At 27.9% G+C, this 19598-nt stretch overlaps 1 protein-coding gene across 1 annotated transcript in view; it reads right to left on the bottom strand.

Annotated features, from left to right (window-relative positions):
* Positions 1-19598, bottom strand: part of LOC109607719 (5-hydroxytryptamine receptor 2C) — a 100856-nt gene that overhangs the window by 68790 nt on the left and 12468 nt on the right. The window contains exons 2-3 of the mRNA XM_049967011.1: positions 13137-13334; positions 10128-10404 (exon numbers count right to left, since the gene is read on the bottom strand). Coding sequence (XP_049822968.1) covers positions 10128-10392 — 265 coding nt within the window. The 5' untranslated portion in view covers positions 10393-10404; positions 13137-13334. The remainder of the gene's footprint in view (positions 1-10127; positions 10405-13136; positions 13335-19598) is intronic.

Below are 19598 nucleotides of genomic sequence, written 5' to 3'. Positions count from 1 at the left end.
AAGGAATTAATCTAATCTCAGTTCGTAGAGAAGTTCTCTATTTTCATCTTGGCCATATTGTTTCTTTTTGAACTGAAAGAAAATGGTAAAATGGGTATAATTAAATAAGTATTGTTTCATAAATTAACTATTTAAAATAAAAATATCAAATTTACAATAAAAAAGGAATTAATCTAATCTCAGTTCTTTGTGACTTGACCATATTGTTTTATTTGAAAGAGTTAAGATGACGGTCTATAAATTTACGACCATCCCAAACATATTTTAATTAGATTAATTAATCTCTTACATCACTGATAATTAATAAAACTTAGAATTAGTTAATAAATTAAACCCAGGATAGTAATTTAACTTATATACTGGAGTTGCCACGTAGTTAAAAAGTACAAATTTGTTATCCTAGCTTACTTCTCAAAATAAGAATGTCAACCTCACAATATAAAAAAGACATAATCTGGTCTTGGTTCGCAGCGAAGCTCCCAATTTTCGTCCACCCCATTCGTGCACCAAAACACGTTTTTTTCCTTGCGCCGTAACTTAAGCGGCTTAGTTATGACACTTGAGACCGAATAAAATAATAAAAATAAAGCCGCCTTAATCCCAAAAATGGCGAGTGTCTGAAATTAACAGTGGTAAAAAAAAATAAAAAGTCCTTTTATATGTCGTAATATAAATTACGACCGGCCCACGAGAATTTCCTTTCAGTTACGTTTCAATTGATTCGGAATTGATGTCGGAGCGTCTTTATTATGGCGTATAAAACCGATGCCGTTTAACTTTGTCCAATAAAAAGTTAAACATTTATCCAGAGACGGCACGGATACTTTTTCAATAATTGTGCTCAATTACGTGCTTCACATCTTACTATCGACACAAGTTACGACTAAAAAGATACGAAACTCGATTACAACAGTTTAGGCAGCTCCTAAAAAATGTTCCAGCAAAAGTTGTCTCGAATAAAATCAATTAATGTAAAAAGCTCGTCATTGACAGCTTATTTAACAATAAAATAACTAAATCTATGATCAATATATGTCATTATTTGTAATGAAATGTATTAATTGAAATACTCCCACTAAACTGAATGTCATTTATTTTAAAAGCAATTATTATGATTATTAAAACGTTTCATTAACGTTTATAATACCTCATTTTGAACGTTATTATACACTGTTTCAAAAATTAAACCCACCATCCCAATTAAAACATGAAAGATGTACGTATACACTGTTTGTATATTTATTTAAAAATAGGTTTTTATTAATAATTGTTACAAAAATTATCGTTTTTATAATAAAATAAAAAAATTAACAAAATTTAAACTTAATGTGGGGTATTTCCACCTCTATTACGAATGACAGCCTCACACCTTTGAGCAGGAGTTGTAGCAGGATTTCTACCCTGACCTGGTCTCCTACATACCCGGAAATGGATGTGTGGAATGCTCCAAACCTTTCGGCTATTCTGCGAATTACAGCTTTGATGTGATTAATGTTTTAATTAGACAAAATACCAAAATAATCGTTTGTTAAGTGTCCAAGAAAATTTATTTGAAACGAGTATTCATTTGTATACTTTGTACCTCACATTAGTTGTGACAATGTTGCCGGCGAATTAATTTAAAGCCATCCTTGCATTTCTCCAAGTTATTAGTACCAAAAACTGACCGTTTAACAGCTCTTTAAAATTTCAGCTCTCGATCGTAAAGAAAAACGGAATTGCCATCGTAAAACTGCTTCGGAAAATGCAGTTCTCACCCCTCCATTTACATCGTTTAAGCAGACTATATGCAATTTTTCAGGTAGTTTGAATTTTTATTGATAGTAAATTTAAGTTTAAAATCCGGTTAATACTCCACTTGGTTCATTGAACATTTTAAAGGGAAAAGTTTAATTTAATTTTATCGTTGTAATATAAGTCACGGAGTTAGCGCATAAAAGTAATTTTTATTACAGTTGTTTATAATATTAAGATTGCGAATTTATGTCCAAAACGAATTGTAAAATTGTGCAGCATGTTGCTAATTTATAAAAATTGATTATAATTCCAAGTGCCAGTAGTAAAAATTAATTAAAGCCATTACAAGGAATTGTAACATCCTTTTCGTCCTTTCAATTTCCTTTCCAGTCCTGTTTAGTTAATTAAAGGTTGATATAAAAGCCTCTTTAGTACGCCACATAAAACCGATGCGATTCAGCCACGTCGAAGAGTGAAAAATAGGTAAACATGTGATTCACAGGCTGAATACTTGTAATCTTCAATTACGTGCTTCTCATACCATCAGCCCAAATTGCCCACTTACAAAAGAAAATCACGAACCAGAATTACAGTTCAGTTAACAATTTACTTACTTATTTACTTACTTAAGTCTTTCATATAAATGGAATTGGCTCAAGGAAAAAATGTTGGAACTTATATGGAATAATAAGACTTTAACTGACCTTCTTAATGGCACTTTAAAGTTGCTACGAAAATAGAGTTGCTGTCATAAAACCGGTTCGGAAAATGCACTTCTAGTTTACATTTATACTGTTTAAGTAGAATGTGTGTAATATTGAAGTGAGTTTAAACTTTTATTGATAGTAAATTGAAGTTAAAATTCTTGTTAATTCCTAGCTGGTTTCAGACTGCACATTTTAACGAGGAAAACTTTAATTTAATATGCAGAATGTAATATCTGTATTATTACTGGATATACGTGTGTGCTTTTATAAAGCAATTTACATTGAAAAGTATTTAGTTACATTTTAGAAGTTGAAGGTTTGCTGTGAGGTAATAAATAATTTGTGTTTTGTTGAAGTATATATAATTAAATTGCCCAATAAGTGCAAACATAAACTGGAGTGGTTTAAAATTTAATAAAATGATTATGTTGTACACTATGTAGACAATAAAACTGTAGGTGAAACGTATAAATACTTAATCCACTTGAGAAAGACGAAACTCATTCGAAACTCGTATAATCACTTTATTACACATTAGGTAGCATATAAACGCCCATAACGTACATAGGAGAGCAACAACTTTACAATTTACAACATACTGCCGTCTATTACGTGAAACTTAGTCAAAATAAGGCCATCTTGGATCGCTAGACAAGTTATAATCATATTAAACAGCATAATTTACAAACGATAACACATAGTCATACATAATCAGTTCTCAAGTTGCAAAACAACCCCCAACGTCGTCCCCATTATCCTCCCCAATAATGCCCAAACTACACAGAAATCTGAGCCAGAAAAGTTAATAAAAGACGTCACTCCGCCGGATTTCCTTTTGTTCTCCAACACCGAATAAGGAGCGTCGGCGATACACAACCGGGACACACCTGATGCTCCGCCGTTGCATTTACTTATCTCTGATTTGGAGATACGGGAACAAAAAAAAAATACACCGGTTCCGAAGTTTTAAATTGAATATCCGACCAGGATTGATTAAATTATCGGCCGGTGTTCGGTTTTGAAACCGGCGGAACAACAGGTTCGAAACACGTTTTCAACTTGAATCGAATCGCAGGCGAAATAAATTTGCTTCGGCGAATTTGTTTTCGAACTTTAACTATTTAGCATCAGTTCTTTTTGTTTTTTTTTAATGCTACTGTACTATAGACTGTCCTTTTTTATCTTCAAATTAAGACTAACCATTTTCAATTAGAGAATAATCACTTGCAAGACTGGATCATTTTAAAATTGATCTTTTTTTCAGGAATCAGTTCAGAATATAAACAAATTCTTTCAAAGCAAAAATTGAACAATAAAACTTTGAAGTTTATTCTAATTTTGAAAATGATTATTCCCTCATTACTCTAAATTTAGAAATGATTAAATTGTTAGTTTTCTGACAGCCATTTTATTTAATTTTAAGACCCAGAGTTGCCATTTTACATCGTTGTTAAAAGGACAGTTTAAATTCAGAAAATAAGGTCTGTAGAACTTTAATCCTTTGACAACATTGCTTATTCTCTTTCTGAATATTATAAATCCCAACTTGTGTGTAATTATTCTCAATTTATAAATAACTGGTCACAAATTAAAGAAGTGTAGCTATAAAATTGAAACGAATATTAAATCATAAAATTGATTTAAACAATAGATATTTAACAAAAATCTTGGAACAACATAAGTATTTTATTTTCTGAATTAGTTTTATGACAGCCATTCTGATATTTTAAGATTCAGAGTTGCCATTATAATTGGTTGTTAAAAGGTCAGTTTAAATTCAGAAAATAAAGTCTGTAGAACTTTAATCCTTTGACAACATTGCTTATTCTCTTTCCGAATATAATAAATTCCAACTTGTGTGTGATTATTCTCAATTTGTAAATGACTGGACACAAATTAAAGAAGTATAGCTATAAAAATTGAAACGACTATTAAATCTTAAAATTGATTTAAACAATAGATATTTTACAAAAACATAAGTATTTTATTTTCTGAATGAGTTTTATGACAGCCATTCTGATATTTTAAGATCCAGAGTTGCCATTATAATTAGTTGTTAAAATGCCAATTTAAATTCAAAAAATAAGGTTTGTAGAACTTTAATCCTTTGACAACGTTGCTTATTCTCTTTCCGAATATAATGAATCCCAACTTGTGTGTGATTATTCTCAATTTGTAAATGACTGGACACAGATTAAAGAAGTATAGCTATAAAAATTGAAACGAATATTAAATCATAAATTTGATTTAAACAATAGATATTTAACAAAAATCTTGGAACAACATAAGTATTTTATTTTCTGAATTAGTTTTATGACAGCCATTCTGATATTTTAAGATCTTGAGTTGCCATTATAATTGGTTGGTAAAAGGTCAGTTTAAATTCAGCAAATAAGGTCTGTAGAACTTTAATCCTTTGACAACATTGCTTAATCTCTTTCTGAATATAAGTAATTCCAATTTGAAAGTGAAGAGGTGTAAATATGGAAATGACTTTTAAATATTAAAATATATTAAATTTTAATCAATACACACAATTTACATAAGCCACTTAATAAGATCACAACTTTATTTCTAAACTAGTTTTATAGCGGCAATTCCGTGTTTTTTACGACCGGGGCCAGCTATTTTAAAGAGCTGTTAAAAGGTCAGTTTTAATTCAAGAAATGCAGCACGTCGAACGTTAATCCATCGGCAACATTGTCTCAGCAAATAATTAGATTTATGTGGAGGACTTTTACTAACAGTGTAAATTGTTGGCTTTAAGTGTAATTTAGTTTGGCCAGTTTTTTCGTTCGGTAATTTGGATTGATAGTATGTGAGGCACGAACTCCTCAAGTAACCCGTCTGTGAAATAAATGTTTGTTGTTTTTACCCTCCTTGGAATTACAAGCTTTTGTGTTTGGTACTAAGGAACTTTTTTCCTCAATTTAAGGAGTCAATGAACGAGTATATAATTATGAAATATTATTGACTTCCAGTCGGAATAGTTAATTAAAGCGTAAAAAAACAGTTTGCACAATGTAATTTATTAAAGTGAACACAGATCCTTCCTCAGATTACTACGTTATAATAATTCTAATATAAATGTGTTGAACAGCAGCAAAAGAAACAAAACGAATTTAGTTATTTACGACCACATTGCGTGACACATTGTACTGAATCACCCTCAACCACCCTAATATGATATTCCTTAAAATAAATAAATAGGAATTAGATTTTGGCTGTAACAAAACTCAGGTCAATTATGCAATCGGTAAGTTTAGTAATTAATTGAGTCAGATTAAATATGTGCCAACGGATTAAGGCGTCCCCCGTTTGCGATTAGGACGTTTCTATTAATTTAACGCGATTGACTTAACCGAGATTTACCCTAATTATGGAAGTATTAAGTGTCCGCTTATAATAAATTCAATTTGGCCTTTAACAAAAGGATTTTCTAGCTAGGAAACTTCCGTGCCGGCGATTATAAATCATATTCTACGTCTTCGTTTTATTGACACCCAAAGTTTTAGGGGTGAAATTGACCGTAAAACGCCGGACTCCATTATTAATCACGGGGGCCGATGTTAAGGCGATTTTGTAGTTCCATTACAGTACAAATATCAACTGGGAGAACAATGTATACAAACAACCGAACTCAACCAATTTATCCCATTTAATTACTCCCACCAGGATGGCAATCAAATCGGGTTTATCTAGCAGATATCACATGGATAGATACGGCCTCCGATTACTGCACACAACAGCAAACTTATCAGCCATTCCAAGTGCCCACTCAAAACTAGACTTATATTAGTTTTATTGTTGTATAATATAAAATTTAATGTGGAAAAAATACTTACCTGTATTATCTAAGGGATTAACTTCAGTACTTCAACCGACACGGGTTTAGGGGTTGTAAAACAAGGTTTTAAATCTTGACGGTGACCGTTTTATGATTGTAATTAAGGAAAGGAAACATAAAAATGACACATGCGTGTACCATGTAAGAGTTCAAGGGACTTTCTCCCGTCAGTTCAATATGACCATTATAAATCTTGTACTTTCAGCAGGAAGCCATTGTGCCTTTATTTATGTGCGAAATGAATCCGAATCCCTGGAGATCAGATTTTGACTTTATATAGATATTTTTTTTGGCTCAAGTTAAAATTAGATCCGTAATTACTGCAGCAAATGGAATCCGTATGGAGTATGAAGAAATGATTGATTACATTTGCCACACAAAGTCGATTTTGTTCCACAAAACACGCCGTTTACTGTACCTTCTTTCCCGGAGGATTGGATTCAGGAGTTTCAGCCGGTGTGCACGAGTGAAACACGCTTTGCGTACTGCAAGTCGGATTAATTGAGTTTTTGGCTGTGAAGTAACGTAATTTCGTCGCCGGCATCCGCGTCCCGGAACTTGCTTATTAGTATTAGGGCCGAACGGATACGCCGGAATACGACGATGAATCAAATTCAATGCATTAAAGGGCCCTCCCGCTCACATGTTTGCACTCGCATCTCTCGTTTTCACGGGAAATTAATCCCGAACCTTATTTCCGGTTATTTGGGTGTCATCTCGCGTGTGTGATGGAAGAATAACATCCGGAAATTATTATTTGCCGTGTATCCAGCGATGAGATTAAGAGTTCGACTGGAATTTTTGATGGTTTGTGTAATTTTTCTTTTGGAAAATAATGTATAATGTGTTGTGTTGAATATGGATCGTTAAATAATACCAGTATGCATTAAACTTAATAAATAGAAGAATCTGAAGGTAAAAATGAGAAGCACATAAACAAAGTAAAGGATCTAGAGAATCTAAGAAAAATAATAAATCAACTAAAGTATCATCTAAAGAATCATATAAAAAATATCTGAAAAATCAACAAATGAATCATCTGATGATTCATCTAAGGATTCATCTAAAGAATCGTTTAAAAATTTATTTAAGGAAGCATCTAAAGAATCATTTAAGGAATCATGTAAAAAATCATCTAAATTACCTAAAGAGTAATATAAAGATTCTTCATATTCTTCAGGTTTTTCAGATTCTTTAGATTTTTCAGATTCTTCAGGTTTTTCAGAATTTACAAATTTTTCAGATTTTTAGGATTTTTAAGATTTTAATATTTTTAAGACTTTTAAGATTTTAAAGATTTTTAATATTTTTAAGATTTTTAGACTTTTCAAGTTTATCATATGGTTCAGACTCTTCAGATTTTTCAAATTATTCAGATAGTTCAGTATCTTCAGATTTTTAAGGTTTATCGGATTTTCAGATAGCTCAGAGAGTTCAGATTTTTCAGATTCTTCAGTTTTTTTCAGATAGTTCAGATTTTTCAGATTTTTTAGATTTTTCAGATAGTTCAGAATCTTCATATTTTGCAGATTCTTCAGTTTTACGGATTTCTCAAATTTTTCAGATTTTATAAATTTTTCAGACTTTTTAGATTTTTCAGATTCTTCAGTTTCTTCAGTTTATTCGGATTCTTTAGACTCTTCAGATTCTTTTCTGTAAATTCTTCAAATTTTCAGATTTTTCAGATAGTTCAGAATCTTCAGATTTTTCAAATTATTCAGATAGTTCAGAATCTTCAGATTTTTAAGATTTATCGGATTTTCAGATAACTCAGAGAGTTCAGATTTTTCAGATTCTTCAGTTTTTTTCAGATAGTTCAGATTTTTCAGATTTTTAAGATTTATCAGATTATCAGATAACTTAGAGACTTCAGATTTTTCAGATTTTTCTGATAGTTCAGAATCTTCAGATTTTTAAGATTTAACAGATTTTCAGATAGCTCAGATTTTACAGATTTTCTAAATTGTTCAGATTGTTCAGATTTTTTAGATTTTTCAGATAGTTCAGAATCTTCACATTTTTCAGATTCTTCAGATTTTAGAGGTATTTTAAATTTTTCTGATTTTTCATATTTTTCAGATAGTTCAGAATCTTCAGATTTTCTAAATTGTTTAGATTTTTCAGATTTTATAGAATTTTCAGATTTTTTCTTATTTTTACAGATTCTTCAGATTTTACAGATTTTTCAATTTTTTCTGATTTTTCATATTTTTCAGATAGTTCAGAATCTTCAGATTTTCTAAACTGTTAAGATTTTTCAGATTTTATAGAATTTTCAGATTTTTTAGATTTTTCAGATAGTTCAGAATTTTCAGATTTTTTTTAGATTTTTAAGATTCATCAGATAACTCAGAGACTTCAGATTTTTCAGGCTTTTCAGATTATTCTGATAGTTCAAAATCTTCAGATTTTTCAGATTTCCTAAAATTTTCAGATTTTACAGTATATTCAGATTTTTTAGATTTTACAGATTCTTCAGATTTTTCATATTTTACAGATTTTTTCATATTTTACAGATTTTACAGATTTTTCAGATTTTTTAGATTTTTCAGATTTTTCAGATTCTTCAGATTCTTCAGTTTCTTCATTTTCTTCACTTTTTTCAAATTGTTTAGATTCTTCAGATTCTTTTCTGTATATTGTTTATATACTTTAAATCTTTAGATATTTTAATTCAAAAAAAAAAAAAATTATTATGATTAATACAAAATATTTGAAAATGACAAACTTACAAAAGTTATATTAAGTCAACAAAACAATATATTGTAAAAGTGGTTAAATAATAAATGTTAATAAATGAATGAATATGTAATGTTAATGAAAATGTTAATGAAAATGTTAATGTTAATGTAATGCAATGTAATGCAATGTAATATAATATAAACGTATGTATTGTATTGGTCAAAATAATGCAATTTGAACAAAAAATAATACAACGTGATATAAATTATTATTGTGTACTGCGATATAATGTAATTTTAAATAATGAACTATAATGAAATTAATGCAAATTAATGCAATGTGGTGCATTGTAAAGGTAATGTGTCAGCATAATAATAAACCAATACATGCTACTAATAAAATTGATGAAGTTCTTTTAATTACATGGTCTATTTAAAATGCACGTGTCGAAGCATATCAGTAAACAAACACGGTTGCTGGTTTAGGGAACATATTTACATAGAAAAGGAAACTAAATTAATTTCATCTAGTGTGCTTGTTAGTTTAGTTGTGTTGGTTTATTTTTACAAAAAAATGTTGCCAGGCACAGGTAAATTAGTAAACAGGGCCTGTTGGACAGCGTATTAATAATTGAACGTTAATTATAAAGAATGTTCGTGTTTTGAAATTTTGAAAAATGATTCACTAATTGACTAATGCGATTAGCGGCGTGACACGAAAGCATTGGAAAATGGTAAATGAATACATTCAATTTCAAATGGACCAATTCATAATCCCGTCCCTATTAAGATTAATCTTTACATTTTGATAGGACAAAGGAAAATATGTTGGTGCATTTGGTTGCAAAACCGCTTTGCTAAAACGTATATAATTGCTTTCATTGAAAACATAAAAAATCCCTGTTTAATCAGTCCGCCCAATCGTTGATAAAAGACGTGTCTCGTTATTGATGAATTGATTTGTTTTGTTCACGGATGAAGACCCATCATATACAGCTAATCAGCTATGAGTATTTTACGCTTCGACTGCTGTTTACAATTTTTTGACATTTACCCCAACAAAGATCAAACCACTCATAATCGGATTTGGAACTGGTTATCAATTTGTCACAACGTTTATTGATGGTTTAAATAAATGAAGATGTCTGTACTCACCTCTTACGAGTGTGAGGATCCCCAAAGGCATCACCAGGATGGCGACCATGAGGTCGGTGATGGCCAACGACATGAGAAAGTAGTTGGTGACGTTCTGCAGCCTCCTCTCCCAACAAATGGCCAGGCAAACCAGGATGTTGCCGCAGGCCGTGCCGATGGCCAGACCTATGGCCGAAAGGCCCCACCAGTTGTCACCCTGTTCCTCCGACGCCGTGCCGTTAAGAGGCGGCGGCCGCAGGTTTATGGTTGCGTTATAAAACACCATCGTGGCAACACTCTATAAACAAAGTACATAAAAGTTAACCGTGTGTGTAAAAGTAAATTAAAAAAGAGTGAGGTAAAAAGGCAGCACCCTCAATTTTTGCGTGTAATGAGGGGCATAAAAGATGAGGAAATAACGAGTTGCTAAATGCTGTTTTACGTTCGTAATGAGCACGTCTTTATCGTCTGGATAACATGTTTGTTATGGAGATAAAATGCACCATACTCCTTCTATTAAATAGGCCTTAATGTATTAAGTTTTATTTCTGTTTATACGTTGGAATATTACAGTTAATATTGACAAATTGAATTAATAAATTTTAATTACAAAAATACAGACATTATTCCTGTTAATTTTCCTGCTATTTTGTCATTTTTAGAGAAATTCCGACACATTTAAATAAGTTTCTAGAACCTAATGTGAAAGAGCATAATAAGTTGTACATAAATTTTGAGACACGAACGTTCATTTTTAGATAAATTTTAATACATTTAAATGAGAACTACACCTAAACTAGAACTTAATGTGAAAGAGAATAACAAATTGTACATAAATATTGAGATATTGTTGTTAATATTGACAAACTAAATTAGTACATTGTAATTTTTTAATTAGAAAGACACGAACGTTTATTTTATATGATTTTTCCTGCTAATTTCCCTGAAATTAATATTATTTCCTTAGATACAGAATGTTGTCATTTGTCGAGAAATTTTAATACATTTAAATGAGTTTCTAGAACTTAATTGTGAAAGAAAATAACAAATTGTATATAAATTTTGAGATATTGTTGTTTATTTTGACAAATTAAAATAGTAAATTTTATTTTTTTAATTAGAGAAATACAAACGTTCATTTTACATGATTTTTCCTGCTAATTTCCCTGAAATTAATACTATTTCCCTTAGATACAGAATGTTGCCATTTGTAGAGAAATTTTAATACATTTAAATGAGTTTCTAGAACTTAATGTGAAAGAGAATAACAAATTGTATATAAATTTTGAGATATTGTTGTTAATATTGACAAATTAAAATAGTAAATTTTATTTTTTTTTAAATAGAAAAATACAAACGTTCATTTTATATGATTTTTCCTGCTAATTTCTCTGAAATTAATACTATTTCTCTTAGATACAGAATGTTGTCATTTGTAGAGAAATTTTAATACATTTAAATGAGTTTCTAGAACTTAATGTAAAAGAGAATCACAAATTGTATATAAATTTTGTGATATTGTTGTTAATATTGACAAATTAAAATAGTAGATTTTATTTTTTTGAAATAGAAAAATACAAACGTTCATTTTATATGATTTTTTCTGCTAATTTCCCTGAAATTAATACTATTTCTCTTAGATACAGAATGTTGTCGTTTGTAGAGAAATTTTAATACATTTAAATGAGTTTCTAGAACTTAATGTGAAAGAGAATAACATATTGTATATAAATTTTGAGATATTGTTGTTTATATTGTCAAATTAAAGTAGTAAATTTCATTTTTTTAATTAGAAAAATACAAACGTTTATTTTATATGATTTTTCCTGCTAATTTCCCTGCAATTAATCCTATTTCTCTTAGATACAGAATGTTGCCAATTCTAGAGAAATTTTAATACTTTTAAATGAGTTTCTAGAACTTAATGTGAAAGAGAATAACAAATTGTATATAAATTTTGAGATATTGATGTTAATATTGACAAATTAAAATAGTAAATTTTATTTTTTTAATTAGAAAAATATAAATGTTCATTTTATATGATTTTTCCTGCTAATTTCACTGCAATTAATACTATTTCTCTTTGATACTGAATGTTGTTATTTGTAGAGAAATTTTAATACATTTAAATAACATTCTAGAACTTAATTGTGAAAAAGAATAACAAATTGTATATAAATTTTGAGATATTGTTGTTTATATTGACAAATTAAAATGGTAAATTTTATTTTTTTAATTAGAGAAATACAAACGTTCATTTTACATGATTTTTCCTGCTAATTTCCCTGAAATTAATACTATTTCCCTTAGACACAGAATGTTGTCATTTGTAGAGAAATTTTAATACATTTAAATGAGTTTCTAGAACTTAATGTGAAAGAGAATAACAAATTGTATATAAATTTTGAGATATTGTTGTTTATATTGACAAATTAAAATAGTAAATTTTATTTTTTTAATTAGAAAAATACAAACGTTTATTTTATATGATTATTCCTGCTAATTTCCCTGAATTTAATACTATTTCTCTTAGATACAGAGTGTTGAAATTTTTAGAGAAATTTTAATACATTTAAATGAGTTTCTAGAACTTAATTGTGAAAGAGAATAAAAAATTGTATATAAATTTTGAGATATAGTTGTTAATATTGACAAATTAAAATAGTAATTTTTTTTTATTTAGAGAAATACAAACGTTCATATTATATGATTTTTCCTGCTAATTTCCCTGAATGTGAAGAAGAGCATAATAAATTGTAGATAAATATTGAGATATTGTTGTTAATATTGATAAATTAAATTAGTAACACAAACGTTCTTTTTATATGATTTTCCTGTTAAATTTCCTGCCATTAATACTATTTATTTTAAATACAGAATATTGTTATTTTTATGAAAATTTTAATACATTTCTAAGACCTAATGTGAAAGAGCATAATAAATAAACTATAATTATGTGAAAAATTTACTGAATTATATTTTATTACACGTTACAGGAAATATAGGTCAACGTAAGCTAATGTAACTTACCAATTTGTAACTATCATCTAATACCTCAAATTACACATTGATTTAAACACTGTATTAACTATTATCGATTCTTATTTAAACACAAAACACTATAATCACACTAATTGTTGCACGGAAACCCTTATTTTAAAACACGTAACGCACCTATTTTAGTTTTTATCAGGATGTCAGATTTGCAATTTAATTATTCACATTGATCTGAAACAAAAAGAGAAGAAATTAAATTATGAAAACACTACTTACGTTACAAATGATTAACAATAAAAATATTCTTTGACAAAGACTTTAAATCAATTTAGAATCGACTTGTAACTTGTGCTGTTCCTTATAACTTCAACTGAAGTAAACTTCCATGCTATCAGACACGTTTAATGTTCCTAATTACTTCCCTCAATTTTTTTGTCTTTAATCAGGCATTGTGGCATACAAAAGGTCTTACTGCAACATGCGAAACATCAAAGCCCCTTTGTAGCAATCGACATTATAATGAAAATGACGGAAGTTAGAGTTTACAAGCAGTTGTGGCAACTTTGCTTCTCCGCCGGCCATTTGGTCTTCTGGAAAAGTTTCCGTCTAGTCAAAAAAAAAAAAATGGCAATTACCCACGTAAGTTCCTCCTCCTAATTTAGCGTGCAAGTTAATTTGCATCGTACAGGCATTCATTAACAACGCGAGAAAAAGGAAGCACGGCCAAAAAGGAAATTGGAAACTAGCCGGACATAACATAAGTTAAATGGAATAATTCCCCATTCCCGCCAGAGATATTAAAGTGTCACATTCAGCAACAACTCGAACTTTATGGAGTCGCAGTTATTGGAGGTACAAAGGACTTGATTTATGTTCCTATTAATTACCGGAGGCCGAAAATTCTCTTTCAATTGCCGCTATCCACCTAATGAATGATTAATTTCCATTACGGCTACACGAAGTTATGCCCACTCTTGGGGGCGGCTTCTTGTAGTCCGGATCACCTAGTAATTATTGGCTTCTGTAATTCCACTTCAAAAACTACACCCGATTGCTTGGTTACCTTTAAGTTTAAATTAATACTGCGGTGTTTGCAGACAATTAAAGTTATGACTATTTTCGAGTTGTGGCTTTATATAAAGAAGTTGAAAACTAACGGGGATTAGCTGGAAGTTTTAAAAGTGCTTTACTGTGCCAATTTATGGATGAGCAATCCGCCACTTCTGAGCCACCAAAATATACTATTACAAAAATTTAACTCATTACCTACAAATTTGTAAATAAATTTTCTATTTTAAGTTCTATAGTTTCTTAGATACAGAATGTTGGTATTTCTAGAGAAATTTTATTACATTTAAATGAGTTTCTCTAACTTAATGTGAAAGAGCTTAATAAATTGTATATAAATATTGAAATGTTGTTATTAATATTGACAAATTAAATTAGTAAATTTTAATTTTTTAATTACAAAAACACAAACGTTTATTATATATATTTTTTCTGCTAATTTCTCTGCAATTAATACTATTTTTCTTAGATACAGAATGTTGTTATTTGTAGAGTAATTTTAATATATTTAAATGAGTTTCTAGAACTTAATGTGAAAGAGCATAATAAATTGTACATAAATATTGAGAACTTATTATTGACAAATTAAATTAGTAAATTTTAATTTTTTAATTAGAAAAACACAAACGTACATTTTATAATTTTTCCTGCTAATTTTTCTACAATTAATACCATTTCTCTTAGATACAGAATGTTGTTATTTGTAGAGAAATTTTAATATATTTAAATGAGTTTCTAGAACTTAATGTGAAAGAGCTAAATAAATTGTATATAAATATTGAAATATTGTTATTAATATTGACAAATTAAATTAGTAAATTTTAATTTTTTAATTACAAAAACACAAATGTTCATTTTATATAATTTTTCCTGCTAATTTCCCTGAAATTAATACTATTTCTCTTAGATACATAATGTTGTCATTTGTAGAGAAATTTTAATATATTTAAATGAGTTTCTAGAACTTAATGTGAAAGAGAATAACAAATTGTATATAAATTTTGAGATATTTTTGTTAATATTGACAAATTAAAATAGTATATTTTATTTTTTTAATTAGAAAAACACAAACGTTCATTTTATATGATTTTTCCTGCTAATTTCCCTGAAATGAATACTATTTCTCTTAGATACAGAATGTTGTCATTTGTAGAGAAATTTTAATATATTTAAATGAGTTTCTAGAACTTAATGTGAAGGAGAATAACAAATTGTATATAAATTTTGAGATATTTTTGTTAATACTGACAAATTAAAATAGTAAATTTTAATTTTTTAATTGCAAAAACACAAACGTTCATTATATATGATTTTTCCTGCTAATTTTACTGAAATTAATACTATTTCTCTTAGATACAGAATGTTGTCATTTGTAGAGAAATTTTATGACATTTAAATGAGTTTCTCTAACTTAATGTGAAAGAGCTTAATAAATTGTATATAAATATTGAAACATTGTTATTAATATTGACAAATTAAATTTGTAAATTTTAATTTTTTAATTACAAAAACACAAACGTTCATTTTATATGATTTTTCCTGCTAATTCCCTGAAATTAATACTATTTCTCTTAGATACAGAATTTTGTCATTTGTAGAGATATTTTATTACATTTAAATGAGTTTCTCTAACTTAATGTGAAAGAGCTTAATAAATTGTATATAAATATTGAAATGTTGTTATTAATATTGACAAATTAAATTAGTAAATTTTAATTTTTTAATTACAAAAACACAAACGTTTATTATATATATTTTTCCTGCTAATTTCTCTGCAATTAATACTATTTTTCTTAGATACAGAATGTTGTTATTTGTAGAGTAATTTTAATATATTTAAATGAGTTTCTAGAACTTAATGTGAAAGAGCATAATAAATTGTACATAAATATTGAGAACTTATTATTGACAAATTAAATTAGTAAATTTTAATTTTTTAATTAGAAAAACACAAACGTACATTTTATAATTTTTCCTGCTAATTTTTCTACAATTAATACCATTTCTCTTAGATACAGAATGTTGTTATTTGTAGAGAAATTTTAATACATTTAAATGAGTTTCTAGAACTTAATGTGAAAGAGCTAAATAAATTGTATATAAATATTGAAATATTGTTATTAATATTGACAAATTAAATTAGTAAATTTTAATTTTTTAATTACAAAAACACAAATGTTCATTTTATATAATTTTTCCTGCTAATTTTCCTGAAATTAATACTATTTCTCTTAGATACAGAATGTTGTCATTTGTAGAGAAATTTTAATATATTTAAATGAGTTTCTAGAACTTAATGTGAAAGAGAATAACAAATTGTATATAAATTTTGAGATATTTTTGTTAATATTGACAAATTAAAATAGTATATTTTATTTTTTTAATTAGAAAAACACAAACGTTCATTTTATATAATTTTTCCTGCTAATTTCCCTGAAATTAATACTATTTCTCTTAGATACAGAATGTTGTCATTTGTAGAGAAATTTTAATATATTTAAATGAGTTTCTAGAACTTAATGTGAAAGAGAATAACAAATTGTATATAAATTTTGAGATATTTTTGTTAATACTGACAAATTAAAATAGTAAATTTTAATTTTTTAATTACAAAAACACAAACGTTCATTATATATGATTTTTCCTGCTAATTTTACTGAAATTAATACTATTTCTCTTAGATACAGAATGTTGTCATTTGTAGAGAAATTTTATGACATTTAAATGAGTCTCTCTAACTTAATGTGAAAGAGCTTAATAAATTGTATATAAATATTGAAATATTGTTATTAATATTGACAAATTAAATTAGTAAATTTTAATTTTTTAATTACAAAAATACAAACGTTCATTATATATGATTTTTCCTGCTAATTTTACTGAAATTAATACTATTTCTCTTAGATACAGAATGTTGTTATTTGTAGAGAAATTTTATTACATTTAAATGAGTTTCTCTAACTTAATGTGAAAGAGCTTAATAAATTGTATATAAATATTGAAATATTGTTATTAATATTGACAAATTAAATTAGTAAATTTTAATTTTTTAATTACAAAAACACAAACGTTCATTTTATATGATTTTTCCTGCTAATTCCCTGAAATTAATACTATTTCTCTTAGATACAGAATGTTGTCATTTGTAGAGATATTTTATTACATTTAAATGAGTTTCTCTAACTTAATGTGAAAGAGCTTAATAAATTGTACATAAATATTGAGATATTGTTGTTAATATTGACAAATTAAATTAGTAAATTTTAATTTTTTAATTACAAAAACACAAACGTTTATTATATATATTTTTCCTGCTAATTTCTCTGCAATTAATACTATTTTTCTTAGATACAGAATGTTGTTATTTGTAGAGTAATTTTAATATATTTAAATGAGTTTCTAGAACTTAATGCGAAAGAGCATAATAAATTGTACATAAATATTGAGAACTTATTATTGACAAATTAAATTAGTAAATTTTAATTTTTTAATTAGAAAAACACAAACGTACATTTTATAATTTTTCCTGCTAATTTTTCTACAATTAATACCATTTCTCTTAGATACAGAATGTTGTTATTTGTAGAGAAATTTTAATATATTTAAATGAGTTTCTAGAACTTAATATGAAGGAGCATAATAAATTGTACATGAATATTGAGATATTGTTGTTAATATTGACAAATTAAATTAGTAAATTTTAATTTTTTAATTACAGAAACACAATTTCCTGCAATTAATTTTATATATATATATATATATATATATATATATTATATATATATATAATTATATTGTAAATTCATTCCTTTGCTAATTGAACTTGAGCGTGACTCCTTAAGTTTTACTGAACTCATCGTTTATCGATACATTAAATAAGAAAATGAGTTGTAGCTCATTAAATAGGAATTAATTATGATTGTACAATTGATTTGTTTGATTTATTCAACCTTAGGACAATAGAAAACGTATCCAACTTCAATAAATGAACGTAACAAACTAAATGTGAATGAAATTTGATAGTGGAAGTCATCTTTTATTACTTTTCTTTCCGGAGTTGGATCGATAATCTCAACAAAGGTGCCTCAAGTTCGTTTCCCAAATTTACTCCATTGAATTGGAAATAAAACAACACATGTTAATGTTTTAACTTCGTTTCTTGTTAATCGGGCTTGAGCGTGACTCGATTAGGTCTATTAAAGAGTCGTCGCACTTTAACAAATCCAATTTACCGGTGCCATCAATAAACTTAATGAGGAAATATGTTGTAGAATCTACATTTGTTGGTTTATTGCCTCTAAATTAGGTTTGGCAAGAAATATGTTTTCGACTTTGAAATGTTTTGATGGATTGGATGTTCCCCTTGAATATTTATAGACAATGTTACTTATTTTTGGCGTTTGTATAAATATACCTGTGAGTGTGGTGTGACTGTTTATGTACATATTTAATAAACACAAATTTAACCTTAAATAAATTGTTAATCTGTGTATATATCCACAGAGAGTGCCTAATTAAAACTGTATTCGGAATCGATGGAATCCGAGAAGTAACTGAAAATATTTGATCCAAATACATTTTTACGCTTGATCTTTAATTCATGACGTCCAATCTAAAAGATGAAGGTAGAAATCTCCGCAAGAAAATTGTAATCACAGGAAAAGATTCGTTTCGGATTTATTCCGCCACATCCGATAACCTTTATTGACATTTATACCCAATATGAGTGCCAATAAATAATTTACAACGTCATCTAAATATAGTGCGATAATGTAAGCAACACACGACTATTGCTCCGTTCGTTGGTGAATTATTAAAAAGTAGATTTTTTTCCATTATTAAAATGTCCGACATTGCATGGGAGCAAATTATATTGGTTACTTAACGTGACTTTATAAATTATTAAGCTGTTTAAAGAAACATAAGGCGGTCTTATGAATTGCGGCTCCCGGATCAATTCCTCATTAAAAAATCGTTATGGCAATGAACTTGGCCGTGTCCCATTATCAGGGTCGGAAGGGCTAAATTGCGGAACATTCATGAGTTTATAAATTAAAAAATTAGTAGTCAAATTCAATTGGACGGTGTAGAACGTTTTATTAAAATTGCCGAATTATTGTACAATAGTAGTGCGATTTCTGGTTGTTTTATGGCGAATTTGGACGGTATAATTTAGTTGCGTTTTAATTAAAACAATAGCTTTCCACGCCGTTTACTGAAAAAAGGCTGGTGTTTGCTGATTTTTAATTAAATCCATTGATTGTCCAACATGTTGGATAAATACGACTGTACATGGGATTTTAGTTATTTCAAAAATTAAATGATAAAAAAATTAAGCAAAATTGTTAGAAAATGTTTCCGGTTTTAATCATACAAATTTATAAAAAAAGTTTTTTTATAAAATATTTTTTTAGGTAAATTTATAAA

This window comes from Aethina tumida, chromosome 4 (assembly GCF_024364675.1).
Source record: "Aethina tumida isolate Nest 87 chromosome 4, icAetTumi1.1, whole genome shotgun sequence".
In the NCBI taxonomy this organism is placed as follows: Eukaryota; Metazoa; Arthropoda; class Insecta; order Coleoptera; family Nitidulidae; genus Aethina; species Aethina tumida.
Note: the sequence above shows the minus strand (reverse complement) of the source record. Positions and strands in the feature narration are given on the sequence as shown.